The following is a 14,496-nucleotide window of genomic DNA, read 5'->3' as shown; positions in this document are numbered from 1 at the left end:
GCGCCGTGGTTGAGGAGAAGGGAAGGGGGTGGGTGGCGACAGGCGAGAGCAGCGACACTCAGACGTGGTGGAGAAGAAGATGACAAAGAAAAAGTATATTATTTTTTATAATATTATATATTAATATAATATAAAATAATATATTTATTGATTATAATCAAGCCCGACGCAAGGGGGAATTTAGTGCACTCCTAATTATAGAGAGTATTTTGCTGTATTTTTTAAAATAATATGAATAATATATATAGCTTTCATCCTCCAACTTAAAATTGAGATTGGATGAAATAAATGAACGCGGTGTAACATTTGAATGTGATAAACGATATAATTACTCATATTTAATGAATTTGAAAATTGAATTTTCATATAATTATAGTCCCAAACCTAAATCCTATATAAATAATACGGAGAAATATTATTGTTTGGTGTATGTCCAATAATTAGCTAGAGCCATAAAGTTTCAACTAATGAATTTGAAAATTGAATTTTCATATAATTATAGTCCCAAACCTAAATCCTATATAAATAATACGGAGAAATATTATTGTTTGGTGTATGTCCAATAATTAGCTAGAGCCATAAAGTTTCAACTAATGTACATCTATTGCAATATGTACTATTTTTAGTACGTTCCATAATTGTAGCTAGACTTAAAATCATAAGCTATACTACGTAAGTATATGTTGTTTTTACTTATTAATTCCTTTGCGTCCATAATAGCTTGTGTTTGAACATATTTCGACCCATCGTAATTATTAAACTATGATATGATGGACGATTATAAAACCATGCATCATATTATAATCTAACAATGATAAATAATTTTGCGCTCACATTTACCGTACTTATGTGTATATACATATGGTTCAATTATGTAGAATTTACAAAATCATTAATGCTATGTTGTTCGATCTATGTTGATACATATAATTAAACTTATGAAAAATTTAATTTAATTATAAATGCTAAAATTTGAAAATATATATATATATATAAATAAATATATTTAAGTAAAATGAAAGACGACAATACATTAACTTATACTGAACGGAAAGCAATTGCTTATTCAAAATTAAATAATTAATGTTATAACTGAATTACATACGTGTTTTTAAATGTCGATCAATTAAATTCAAAATTAGCGTATTATTTTATATATAATTCAAACATTATAATGTGGATCAATTAACTAGTTGATTTTTAATTTAATAGTTTTGAAATTTAGATTGTGCCCTCCACTACTATAATGTTAATGCCAAAAAGACAAAAAAAATAAAAATTAAAAAAAAAGAGTGAAAATTTGCATTCAATGTGTATAAAGTGGAAGAGGTTAGGTAAAGCATGTGTATTGGATGCATTGGAAAATGGCCTTTAACCAACAAGTATTGCATTTCAAATTCAACTTTTTTATTTCAAATTTTATTATATCTTTTACTTTATTTAATATATACATGTTATATATATTAAAAAAATTAATATAAAATAAATAATATAATTTTTTAATATATAACGCGTATATATTAAATAAAATAAAAATATTATAAAATTTAAAATAAAAAATTCAATTCAAAAATCTTATCCCATGTGGCAAATAAAATGAAGTGAGAGGGAGAGGGAGAGAGAGAGAGAGAGAGAGAAGCACATTTGAGTGGTGGGGGCATAGAGGGGTACCTTGTTAATGTTGGAAAAGTATATACCAAAACTAAATTTAGGACAAAAGAAAAAGTATAAGGAATCCACTTCTTCTAGTATTTTCTTTTGTACTTCTTTTTTTTTTTTTTAATTTTTCTAAGAGTAAGTTTTTGAAGAAATTTCAAAAAAAAAAATAAGTAAATTTTGTAAAAAAAAAAATAGTAATTTTGACAAATTAGCTGCAATAGTTGCAAAGTATATTTTAAAGACGAGTTAAAAGTAAAAATGTATATATAGAATGAGAATAAATCAATTGAACTTGAGAACTTGTATCAATATCATGATTTCAAAAATACTGTTAAATAAAAAGGGATAATTATATCTATGTTTCTTGATCCATAATCTATTTATACAAATCATCTCTATTTTTTGAAAAATTATACATACACCTACTAGAAATGTTAATATTATTTACAGAAACCATCCTTGCTTTTATATCAACATCATTACACATTATCTCTACTTTTTGGCTGTCAAGGATGATTTTATAATTATATAAAAAGATTAGGAGGTTTTGTGTAAATAGATCATTGTTTGAGGTGATTTATGGAGAAGGGGGGGGGGGGAAAAGGAAAAAGAAAAAGATAGTGGAGGTGGTGGTAGAATAAGGAAGAAGGAGAGGGGTAGGGATTTGAAAAAAACCAAAGTAATGGAAACATAAAAGAGTTGCAGAAGAAATATGGAAGGTGTGAGTGTTGATCTGTCAAGACAGCATTATTTGCCTTTTGATTACGGCCAAAATAAAATCAACATGTTCTTGGTGTTCTCTTTCTTTTTCCCCAACCCCCCATTTAAACCCCATTAAATTCCTTGAATAAACACCTCAACTCTCTCTCTCTCCCACTTTTGTCTGTATCAACAAAACCAAAAGCCCTATAAAAAGACCGCCCTTCTCTTTCGTTCCACACTTCGTGTCGTTTAGGCAACATCACTTGAACGTATAAGGAAATAAACCAAGAAAAGACAACCTTGTTTCGCTCTCTATCCCTCTCTGTGTGTGTAGCATTGTTAGATTTATTATAATAAATATATATGTATGAGGATGTTTATCAGGTAAAATCCAAACGAACCCATTATCAATTGATTTAGGCCCATTTCTTATCTCTTTGTTTCTTGAATGTTTTGTTTAGCTCTAGTGAAAAAGACTTGCCTTTTCTGTTCAATGATGGACCGTAACCCTTTCTGTGTCGAATCTTGAGGATTTCTGTGAACACCCATTTGCTCACACGAGGGGTTTCTGCATCAAAGGTATGAATTTTTTTTTTTAATGTTTTCTCTGTGAAGAAATCCTCTTTTTCTCCCCTCTGGGAATAGGGATTTCAGGGTGTTTCTGGATCTGCTTGAGTTCGAGCTGCAATTCTTTGGTTTTTCTCCCCCCCCCCTCCCCCCTCCTTATGTGGGTAACTTTGGTTGTTGAGTGTTTTGAGGTTCTCTTGATAGTGCTGCTTGGTTTAATTTTTTCTCTTTCACCTAACATTTGTTAATTTAGAAAAAGAAATAACACTTTGTAGGTTTGGTGTACAGAATTGTGAGGGTGGTTGTTCTTGCTTGAATAAAGAAAGGGTTGCTTTCTGCAATGATGCAATCTCATTGTTGATGTGTATATATATGGTAAAAGTGTTTGTTTTGTTGTCCCATGTGGCCTAGTCCTCTTTGATTGTTTCCAGCCTTTTATGGGAAGAAATCATTGGTTGCTTTTCCTCTTCTTTCTGTAAGGTATGGAATGTGATCTGTGCTTATAGGAGAGCTTTTCGACCTAGTAAAAGGCATTGCTTGAACATGTGGTTGTCATTTCTTTTAAATTTCTATCATGCTCATCTAAAGTAAGATATAGTGGTCTGTATATCACAATTCCGCCTCCGGCTTTCTCAGGTTATCAAATTATGATTCTTTGCACAATTTTTCTTGTACAAATTTTGTTCCTTTTCATGACCTTAGGCTTTCGTGGATTTTGTCAATTCTTTTAGTTATGTTTACCTTCAATATGAGATTGAATTCCCAGTGGAATCCATGTAACTAATCAAGTTTCTATGCAAATCATGATTGAAAAAACTTGTCCGCTCCATTATGACAGAAATCAATGCTGATTGTCCTCATCTATGAGGATTTAGCTTGAGCAGAATCTTGTTCCCTTGAATTTAAAATGTGACTCTTTACTTGATAGGAATATGTGGATATGTCAATGTCTTATTCACTGATACTGTATCCATAATTCCATACAAATTTATTCATGCTTTTCTTAGGTCTCTGTTTCTATAAATTCCTTGCCTGCATTTTGTAAGTTTCTGTCCAGACAGTGTGGTTCAACTTAGGGGCATTTGATTTAATTTAAATTGAGGTGTTACAGTCATCTTTGGGCTTTTCTCTGTTAGTGCCTGAGTCGTAATTCTATTGGATTCTTCTTCTGTAGGTTTTACAGATTCTACCATGGCGGCAGAAACGTCATGGGTCAGTCATTGCTTTGACAACTTGGCAAATCAAACCCTGGAGTACGAGTCATTCTCAGAAATTAATGATGAAACTGAGAAGGAGGCTGCCTCTGCGGTTTCTTTGGATTTAATTTTGCCCGATGATCTATTGGAACGAATACTAGCCTATCTCCCCATTGCCAGCATCTTTAGGGCTGGCTGTGTGTGTAAAAGATGGCATGAGATAGTAACATCAGAAAGGTTTCTCTATACTTCTCATGTCGCGTCGCAAAAGCCTTGGTACTTTATGTTCACGAGCTCAGATGAACCAGTTGGTTATGCTTATGATCCGATCCTCCGAAAGTGGTACTGCATTGACCTCCCCTGCATTCAGACATCCAATTGGTTCATCGCTTCGTCATGTGGGTTAGTATGTTTTATGGACAATGAAAGCAGAAGCGAGTTGTATGTTTGTAACCCGATAACAAGACATTGCAAGGGGCTTGATGAGCCTCCGGGCCCGAAATTCTCTGATTATAGTGCACTGGCAGTCTCTGTCGACAGAGCGTCTCACTATTACAATATCTCTATTGTTAAATCTAAGCAAGTTCCTGGAAACTTCTTCCAGTGGGATCTATCTATCCATTTATATGATTCGGAAGCAATGACATGGGTGACAACTCTGACAGAGATTTTAATGGGGTGGAGGGCCGGTGACGAAAGTGTGATCTGCGATGGGGTATTGTACTTCCTAATTTACTCGACAGGAGGTGGTGGCCCCGACAACCGGCATGGACTCATCATGTACAACCTCAGAAGCCGATCTCCCCATGGTTTATTGATGAGGAGTTTCATACCGGCCCCATGTTCTCTTACATGTGGCCGTCTGATGAACCTAAAGGAAAAGCTTATAATGGTCGGAGGCATCGGGAAGCAAGATCGGCCCGACATCATTAAGGGGATCGGAATATGGCTTCTGAAAGGGAGAGAGTGGCAAGAAATAGCCCGAATGCCACATAAGTTCTTCCAAGGCTTTGGGGAGTTTGATGATGTCTTTGCTAGCAGCGGTACAGACGACCTCATATACATCCAGAGCTACGGATCGCCCACCCTCCTTATTTTCGACGTAAATCAGAAGCAATGGAAGTGGTCGCAGAAATGCCCTGTGACAAAGAGGTTTCCCCTTCAGCTCTTTACTGGTTTTTGCTTTGAGCCTAGACTGGAAGTTGGTCCATAGTTGTGTTTCACATTGAATTGCATCTTTTGTTGGGCATGATAGCCATTGTTTTTGAGGTTTTATCTCATATGATGATGGTTTTCGTTTCAACTGTTTCGTTCGGTTATGGTGATTATGATGTCTTAGCCCTTAGCCAGGCGTTATAGATGACAAAATAGCCGGTGGGCGGGTCGTATCTCTACTGACATGTCCTTATTCTTTATATTCAAAAATTCTACTGGGGTGAATGAATATTAAGAATTCAAATGTTCTTCTTGAAAATAGAGTTGTCCTGTTCTTTCTCTTAATCTTGGGGCAACATCGGCTTCCATGCTGGTGATCAACAATGTATGACCTTCTTACTTGTTGTCTACCATGTCCTCTTTTTTCTGTAACTAGCAACTGCATAAGCATCATTTTTTGGTCGTATCATTGTTTACACTATTAGACATAATAAGAAACTGAGTTCCCTGTTCGGACCACATCGTTGGTGGAATCAAACTCTCTGACCATTGAATTGTACAAGGTAAAAATGGAAGTTTGAATCCTTTTGGGAAAAAACCCTTGCCTTAATTATAGGGTTAAATACATTTTTAAAGTATTACCACCTTTATCAGTTTTCCCTCTAATTTTTATTAAATAAATAGTACAATCATACAGTACAACAGTACTGAGTGGCGTCTCCATCGACAGGCCAAGGGATACGCCAAAGTCTATATTATCCCTCTAAATTCTTTGTGATAATCATTTAAATTAAATAAAAATAGATAAAAATACCCATGACTATTTATATATCGTATATTCGCCTTAATGCCCTTTATAGTTAAGTATATCAATCAATTTGACTTTAATTTTTATTTATTTATGATGTTAATAAATTGATACCAGATTAATCACATATTCATAAGATCAATGTCAGTACGCTTAAATTAAAATAAATTTATAAATTTCTGTCTGTGCATTACATTAGATGTAATTTTAATAACAAAAATATTGTAAGTGGTCGTCGAGCCTATTGTCTTGATACACAAATGTCAAGTGAAGTAATTTATGAGTAAATGATGTATATATATATTTTTTTCTTCTTTTGGTTTGATCTTTCCATATAATAACTCTATTTCACCCTTTGATCTAATCTTATGTCTACAACATTAGGTCTGTCAATTGCTGTGCAATACCTAGACCTAAGTCCAAACATGTAATAAATTATTTTGTACTTAATTAATTTATACAAATCTTGTATTAATTTATAACCATTGTAGTTCAACAACTTTTAAAATCGATCGACATATTTAACAATATTGTGCATTAATATGAATGATCATATTATTAATAGTCAGTCACGGGTATTTCTGTCAATTTTTTATTTAATTTAAAGAATTACCTGAATACAGGAGGTAAATAAAGGTTTATTTAGTTTACGGAGTAATTGATGAGGGTAACACACTTCAGGGGTGCAAAATATATTTAATTTATTTTCTTTTATTTGATTCTTCTCTAAATTTAAAAAAGTTGAAAAGAAATTATTAATATTTTCTTCCTTTTCTTTTTCTAAGGGGTTTTCATAAATTAAAATTATATTTTCTCAATTTTGCCTTCATAAATACCTATGACAAAAAATAAAAAATGATGGGTTTTATCTCTTTACTTTATATGAATAACTATTTTCTAATAAAAATTTAGAAAAAAAAAATGATATTTCTACGTGTTTTAGATTATAAAAATAATAATAACTTCAAATTTTTAATACACAACAATCACTCTTCCTTTTTTCTAATTTGTAGATTTTTTTCTTTTAGATCTTTGTTTGCATTAAGGAATTTTAACGTAATAAATAATAAAGTAATTTACAATGGGCTCTCTAAAATTTTGTTTATGAAGGGGTATTTATTACACTGCCGTTAATTTACAAAAAAAATATTTATAATTTTTTCAATTAACAATAAAAGAGTATTTATAATTATAGCAATTTTTGTAAGAGCCTTCTGTAATTTACCCTAAGACGGTGTTTTTGCTAAATATAAAAAAATTACTGAAAAAATATAAATTTAAAATATTATAAATTATACGACTATAATAGTTATTGATAAAGAAAAATATCAATTATATATATGTTAATGTTCGACCAGCAAAAATTCATGTAATAATTAAATTTTTTTCCACTTCTTAAAGAAATTGTCTATTAAATTTTTATTTGAAGTGAATTTAATGTGAACTATTTTTTAAAAAAAATTAAATACATAATATATCAAGAAATAACAACTTATTTAATTCAAATAGTAGCATGTCTTTTTTGGTCATTTTACTAATAAAAAGATCTTATAATGCCAAACACCTTAATATTTCAAAAAAATGTAAAAGCATCGTATAAGCTTTAATATCTTATTTATCCAAACAGTTTGAGAGCTTATTCTTAAAATAAGATTCAATATCTTATAAACTCCTAAAATATCATAATGTATTAAAAAAGCTTAGCCAAACACCCCGTAAAATACTAACGGGAAAAGAATTATTTTAGTCCGCTAAGTATGCCTAATTTTAATTTTAGTCCGATAACTATGTTCATTTTTGTTTAGGTCCATTAACTTACAAATTTGCTTACTTTTAGTCCTCTGGTAGATTTTCGGACAATTTTACCCCTATGCAACTTTTGAAAGGCAGTTTTAATCCATATGCACTCATAGGGGTAAATTTGTTCGAAAATCCGACAAAGGACTAAAAGTAAGCAATTTCGTAAGTTATTGGATCTAAATAAAAATGAACATAGTTATCAGACTAAAATTAAAATTAGATATACTTATCGAACTAAAATAATACTTTTTCCAATACTAACACTAAGTTTGAAAACCAACAATGGCTGCTACAAATTTTGAATTTGAGCTACTAATACTTCACTGTTGCTGATTTTTTTTTAAGCAATAAAATATTTGAAAAAATATAAAACAATACTAGAGTGGGTGGATATTTTATAAAATTTTGAGAATTATAAGATAAAGTATAATGAAATTGGCTCGTTGAACGAACACTAAGATTAATTAGATATTTATAATTTTTCAAATAATGAGAGTGCATTTATAATTATGTCAAATTTCAAAAGATGTGGCTTTAGGAAGTGTCTGAAGCGCTTTTCAGCTTCTGGCTCCCTAAAAGCACTTTTGAAGTGTTTTGGATGCTTGTTTCAGCTTTTGAAATGACTAAGAAAAAACGCTTTTAAACCAAAAGCTATAAGCACCTAAAGGGTGCTTTTATTTGCTTTGGTTTTTTCGTAAATAAATACAATTTTATTTTTGACTACTATACCCTTATTATAATAATTTTAGTTCAATTTTACTGTTTCTAATTTATTTTTAAAATTATATATTTAGAGTTGATATCGAAATTTTCAAATAATTTAAATTTTAGCAATAGCTAAATTTACACTTTCATATATTTAATAACATAAATATGAAATACTACTCGAAATAAAATTTATAATTTTTTATGAAATAATAAGCAAAAAAATATTAGTTTTTAACTACATAGGGACCAAACAGTATTTAATCTATTACATTTATTTCAGAAGTGATTTTTCTCCAAACACTATCTAATTTAGCTTTTATGTATTTTTTTATTTTTTTTACAAATACTACCCATATTTTATTCTGTTAGAATTTTTAATTTTTTTTATAAAAATCACTTTTCTAAAAATAGAAATTTTTGCAAACGCTCCGTAAGGTTCCATCAAAAGAAAAAAAAAAAAAATCAACTATTTATACAAAATCTTGACATATGAATTATGCAAAAAGGGTTTGGCAAATGAGAAAGAGGAGATTCAAAGTGAGTATAAAAAGCCTCTTCGCCCATCCGTACGTTTCCCTTCCCCCACCCCCCACTCGCTCTCCGTGCTGTTCTTGAGTTGATTGATAAGCTGTGGCTTTTTGAGAGGGAGGGAGAAAGGTAATTATGAGGGGTTCGGGTCTGGATCTATTCGACCCGAGGTCCACCGTCATCGCCTCCGCCTACACCTCCTCGCGGGCCGGAAGCCGAGACCCCGACTTCGGGTTCGCCTTCAACGACAGCAATTTTTCCGACAGGGTTCTCCGGATCGAGATTGTTGCGGATCCAATGGAGGCCCGACCAGAATCCAAGGCGTCACAAACCCTAGCGGACTGGGCCGCGCGCAAAAGCAAACGGCGTCGTGGGAATGTTGCGAAAAAGGAGAATGGTGAGGCAGTCAAGCTTTTAGTAAACGTAATTCATGATCATTGTGGTGCTTGGTTGCTGTTTCTGGGTTTTGATGGAATTCGTTGTTGGTTTGGTTATTTGTGTGAATGGAATGAGTGGGTCAGGAAAACGCAAGATTCAAGCTTGGTTTGAATTTTTATTTTACAAATTTGAAATTGTGTTAAACGGCGTCGTGGGAATGTTGCGAAAAAGGAGAATGGTGAGGCAGTCAAGCTTTTAGTAAACGTGATTCATGATCATTGTGGTGCTTGGTTGCTGTTTCTGGGTTTTGATGGAATTCGTTGTTGGTTTGGTTATTTTTGTTAATGGAATGAGTGGGTCAGGAAAACGCAAGATTCAAGCTTGGTTTGAATTTTATTTTACAAATTTGAAATTGTGTTCTAACTTGGTTTGCTTTGTTATATAATCATTATGGAATGAGCTTTCGCAGTATATTATCCTTTTAGCCTGCGGGCCTTCGTATCAAAAAATAACAAAAGAAGATAAGATTGATTCAGTAACATATTTGTGTGTTTGTGTGTATCCTATGCTGTAATTTATGGTGTTTAGTTCGTTTTGTGACTCTGCAGTAGTATTTCTTGGAACAAGAGTATATTTCAGATATTATATGTAGAAAAAAAGCTAAGCTACACGATGAGTCTCTCTTTTTTAAGCATGCTGAAGGTGGGGGTTATAAGCAGGGTTTTAATGTTAACTAAATGTTGGGCCGGAAATTAGTGATAGCTTCAATTCCATTACAAGTGTAAGAGCCACAGTATTGAATAAAAAGAATAAATCTTTGGATTTCTGAACCACTTGTCATCTGGGGGTTATAAGCAGGGTTTTAATGTTAACTAAATGTATTCGCTAGACTGCACTTTCCAACATTGAGTTGGGACGTTGGAGAATCTGTGTATTGATTCATCTATTTTCTCCTATCATCTTATGGCATTAAACTGTTTCTGTTACATGATTTAAGGAAGTTTCTGCCTCCATATTCTCTTTTTATGGGTAAATGAATTTCTGTTCATGCTCTTTAGGTTCTGCCTATGTATGTGTTATTGTTATTATTTTGTCTTCTCTATTGTAGGATTTTATAGGCTGCTATTATCAACTGGAATTTATCCAGATCTTTCTTTGGATGACTGATTTGCTGATGCCCTTTTGCACATATTTTGGACTTCTGCTCATTCTTATGCTGGTATGGGTTGTGCTCATCTTAATCAGACATGTGCCACTCGTTTGCAGCTTTGGATATCAACAATTTTCCTGAAGAGCAGATTTTGGATTGTCAGCCGGATGCTGAAGAGGGTGATGGTGATGAGAATCATGATGAAGAAGAAATTCCCACGACCGAAGATTCACCATCAGGTATTAAAACACAAAAAATAACTACGAAATCTATATCAATTGCTTAGTCATCATGTGGAATCTATTATCGAATGCATTATCGCAATTAATTTCCTTGATTCTGATAGAAAAAAAATCTTTGATAAATGAGTCAAAAGCAAGTTTATGTAAAAGGTGTATCCAGAACATGTTATTCTGCTGTTGGCCCATTTGATTTAGGTGGCACAAGCTGGTCTGCTTGGTGTGCTGCATGGCTTAGTGGATGAAATCTTGTGAAGTGCGTGATATAAATACTTGTTCAATTGTAGCTGGAAATCCTTTAGAATATTTGATAAAATTAGTTGTGGCAACGGTGGATTCAAGATCAGGTTTCTCTCTAAATGTAAACTTGCTGAAATGTCTCATTCATTAGCAACTATTCACAGAGAACTAGTGTTTTATGGTTATAATTTCTTCTCTAAATTGTACTTGTATTTCCTGTGTTGCTAACTGCAGGAGATGAAGCTGCACTCAGTGATGATTCAAACTGGTCCGGAGATGGTTCAAGAGTTTTAAGAGTTAAAACCTTGCATATTAGCTCTCCCATCTTAGCGGCAAAGAGTCCCTTTTTCTATAAGGTACTCATAGACTCTGTTTGATGTTTCTTACATGTGCTTGTCTTTGTAGGATATGGCGTATGAATTCTTTTCTTCTTTTTCTTTTTGTAGTTGTTCTCAAACGGTATGATGGAATCCGAACAGAGACATGTAACCCTGAGGATTCATGCCTCTGGTATGTTCTTACTTTCACAGTGAAAAAAGGCTAAAGGAGACCTTGCTTCTAGTACATACGGTCATATGGTGGTTGATTGCATTTTGATAACATGCTATTTTGATGCAGTTGTTCAACTTCTTTTCAAGGAAATACTTCCAACCCCTTTTTAACCTGGAGCTCTTTTTTTTTTTCCTTTTCCCCATGTAATTTTCTCACGCGTCGTTGCTTTTTAGTAATTAGGCGCATTATATTTAAAGTAATAGCATACTTCTTTAGATACAATTTGTGGTAAGGGAATTTATCTAAGTCATTGTTACTGCCCTCACCACCTTTATCAAACAAACTTAGGCTGTTGTGTGTGACACTGCATGACTTTGGGTATAACTTGCACCTTTTTGCTATGAAACAGAGGAAGCTGCACTCATGGAACTCCTTAATTTTATGTATAGCAGTACATTAAGCATCAATACAGCTCCTGCTTTATTGGATGTGCTTATGGCTGCTGACAAGTTTGAGGTAGCTTCATGCATGAGACATTGCAGTCGTTTATTAAGAAACTTGTCCATGACTCCAGAGTCGGCATTACTATATCTGGATCTTCCTTCTAGTGTTCTAATGGCTGATGCAGTTCAACCACTGACTGAGGCAGCAATACAATTCTTAGCTTCTCGTTATAAAGATATGTCAAAGTAAGTTCTCTTGACCCTTTTCGATGAAGGGGAAAGATGAAGAAAGCTCGTATATACAGTCTTTCTTGTGGTGATTGTTTTAATTGATATATCAGGCGTATCTACTTCCCTTTTTGTTAATCATCATAAGACTTAGTGGTAGCTCTATTTAAAATACTTTTGTGTTGCACATGACTTCTGTTTATGTATTGATATTTGGGCAGGTATCAAGATGAAGTTATGGATTTGCCTCTGGCTGGAGTTGAGGCAATATTGTCCAGCGATGATCTTCAGGTGGCCTCAGAGGATGCTGTTTATGACTTTGTGCTCAAGTGGAGTAGAACCCATTATCCAAAGCTGGAGGAGCGAAGGGATGTCCTTTGTACACGACTGGGTCGCTATATCCGATTTCCTCACATGACTTCAAGGAAGCTGAGGAAGGTTTTGACGTGCAATGACTTCAATCATGATTTTGCAACTAAAGCCGTGCTTGATGCCCTATTTTTCAAGGCTGAGGCCCCCCATCGCCAGAGAGTGCATGCCGTTGAGGAGGAGACAACCTCCGCAAGCCGTCGCTTCATTGAGCGGGTATACAAATACAGGCCCGTTAAGGTGGTTGAGTTTGAATTCCCACGCCACCAATGTGTCGTTTTCTTAGATCTTAAACGTGAAGAATGTGCTAATTTGTTCCCATCTGGACGGGTGTATTCTCAAGCTTTCCACTTGGGTGGGCAAGGGTTCTTCCTGTCTGCACATTGTAACATGGATCAACAGAGCTCGTTTCACTGTTTTGGTCTTTTCCTTGGGATGCAAGAAAAGGGTTGCGTAACATTTGCTGTTGACTATGAATTTGCAGCCAGATCAAAACCAACAGAAGACTTCATTAGCAAATACAAAGGTAACTACACTTTTACTGGTGGAAAGGCAGTTGGGTATCGAAATTTGTTCAGCATTCCATGGACTTCTTTCATGGCTGACGACAGTAACTATTTCATCAAAGACATGCTCCATCTTAGAGCTGAGCTTAGCATCAAATTTCAAACATAATAAATAGAGAGCGGAAGAAATCCTTGAATCTTGTTACCTTATATGTCATTTATGGAAGAAACAGGCGGCCGGTGTTTCGTCTTCTGATTGATTACTAACTTGAAGTGCTGACTGTACATTTGCTGCATTTAACATCTACAGATCATGAGGATTACCAAGCTGTAAATAGGGTGATTGTGTTTCCTTAGTTCTGAGGGTTGCTTTAGGCTTCTGCAGGGAAACTTACGATGTGATTTTGTCCTTATTTTGTGCAATCAAAGCTTGGGAAAATCTCATTCCTCATATCTTTCTTCTTGTCTTATCTAAGCTTTCTCTTGTCATCTCTCTCTCTCTCTCACTCTCTCTCTCTCTCATGTTTTACATTCTGCTAGAATGAAACAGGTGATGCATACTTGTGTATATAGATAGGATTACTTGTATCTAAATCCCTTTTAAAAATAAGTTACACTTTCTTAAAAAGCTGAAAATTAGATTCATGTATAAACACACAGACACACACATATATATATATATATATATATATAGCCTGTTCCAATCGTTTAGAAAAAACCAATTTGAAATAATCTATATGTCGCATGCACTCATGTACATATAGAATACAATGAAACATCACATTAATCAAGTATATATCGGAACTCCAATGCTGACAACTTGTTAGCAATCTTGTATACCATCAACCAAACACCATTCCAAATAAGGTTGAATCTTATTTTTTTCAAACTACAGTTGGTTCAGTATTGCTCTAAGGATTGCCGCCTTCTTTTTGAAATACTCAAACTAAATAATAGGGTGAAATGATGTTTAGTATAATTATAAATATCTCTTATTGTTTGAAAAATTATTCAAATAAAAAATAATTATGTTGCCACTAAACGGGATAGACTTGCTGAATTTGTTTTTCAATAAAAAAAGAAAAATATTTGAAAATATATAAAAAGAAAATATGAAGCTACACAAAAAAATATTTCAAAAAAATTCTAAAAAAGTATATAAAAATTATAAATTATAATATAAAAGAGCATTTTGGGCAATTTAATGCAAAAAATTAAAAGAAAATCCAATGAAGACTAATAGATATGGATCATTATTAGACGAACATTAAAATCAACGAATATTTTCTTTTTCAAATAATAAAAAAGAACTTGTAATTATGCCAAAT

General features: G+C 33.3%; 2 protein-coding genes across 6 annotated transcripts; both read left to right on the top strand.

Annotated features, from left to right (window-relative positions):
• LOC105173111 (F-box/kelch-repeat protein At3g61590-like) lies at positions 2,334–5,534 on the top strand. Of its 3 annotated transcripts, XM_020698106.1 has the most exons (3): positions 2,334–2,745; positions 2,823–2,940; positions 4,103–5,534. In XM_020698106.1, the coding sequence occupies exon 3, from the start codon at positions 4,120–4,122 to the stop codon at positions 5,335–5,337; it is 1,218 nt and encodes a 405-aa protein (XP_020553765.1). In that variant the 5' UTR covers positions 2,334–2,745; positions 2,823–2,940; positions 4,103–4,119; the 3' UTR covers positions 5,338–5,534. The 3 variants fall into 3 exon arrangements, with proteins under 3 accessions (XP_020553765.1, XP_011093068.1, XP_011093069.1); XM_011094766.2 differs by having other exon boundaries at positions 2,334–2,940; XM_011094767.2 differs by lacking the exons at positions 2,334–2,745; positions 2,823–2,940 and adding an exon at positions 3,116–3,564.
• Positions 9,091–13,621, top strand: LOC105173110 (BTB/POZ domain-containing protein POB1-like). 3 transcript variants are annotated; one of them, XM_011094763.2, is made up of 6 exons: positions 9,091–9,520; positions 10,747–10,890; positions 11,365–11,486; positions 11,577–11,640; positions 12,032–12,311; positions 12,515–13,621. In XM_011094763.2, the coding sequence occupies exons 1-6, from the start codon at positions 9,259–9,261 to the stop codon at positions 13,335–13,337; spliced, it is 1,695 nt and encodes a 564-aa protein (XP_011093065.1). In that variant the 5' UTR covers positions 9,091–9,258; the 3' UTR covers positions 13,338–13,621. The 3 variants fall into 3 exon arrangements, with proteins under 3 accessions (XP_011093065.1, XP_011093066.1, XP_011093067.1); XM_011094764.2 differs by having other exon boundaries at positions 9,092–9,520; positions 10,768–10,890; XM_011094765.2 differs by lacking the exon at positions 9,091–9,520 and adding an exon at positions 9,695–9,739.

This window comes from Sesamum indicum, linkage group LG11 (genome assembly GCF_000512975.1).
Source record: "Sesamum indicum cultivar Zhongzhi No. 13 linkage group LG11, S_indicum_v1.0, whole genome shotgun sequence".
NCBI classification, from domain to species: Eukaryota; Viridiplantae; Streptophyta; class Magnoliopsida; order Lamiales; family Pedaliaceae; genus Sesamum; species Sesamum indicum.
The sequence above is the reverse complement of the archived record's forward strand: the minus strand, read 5'-3'. Positions and strand labels throughout refer to the sequence as shown.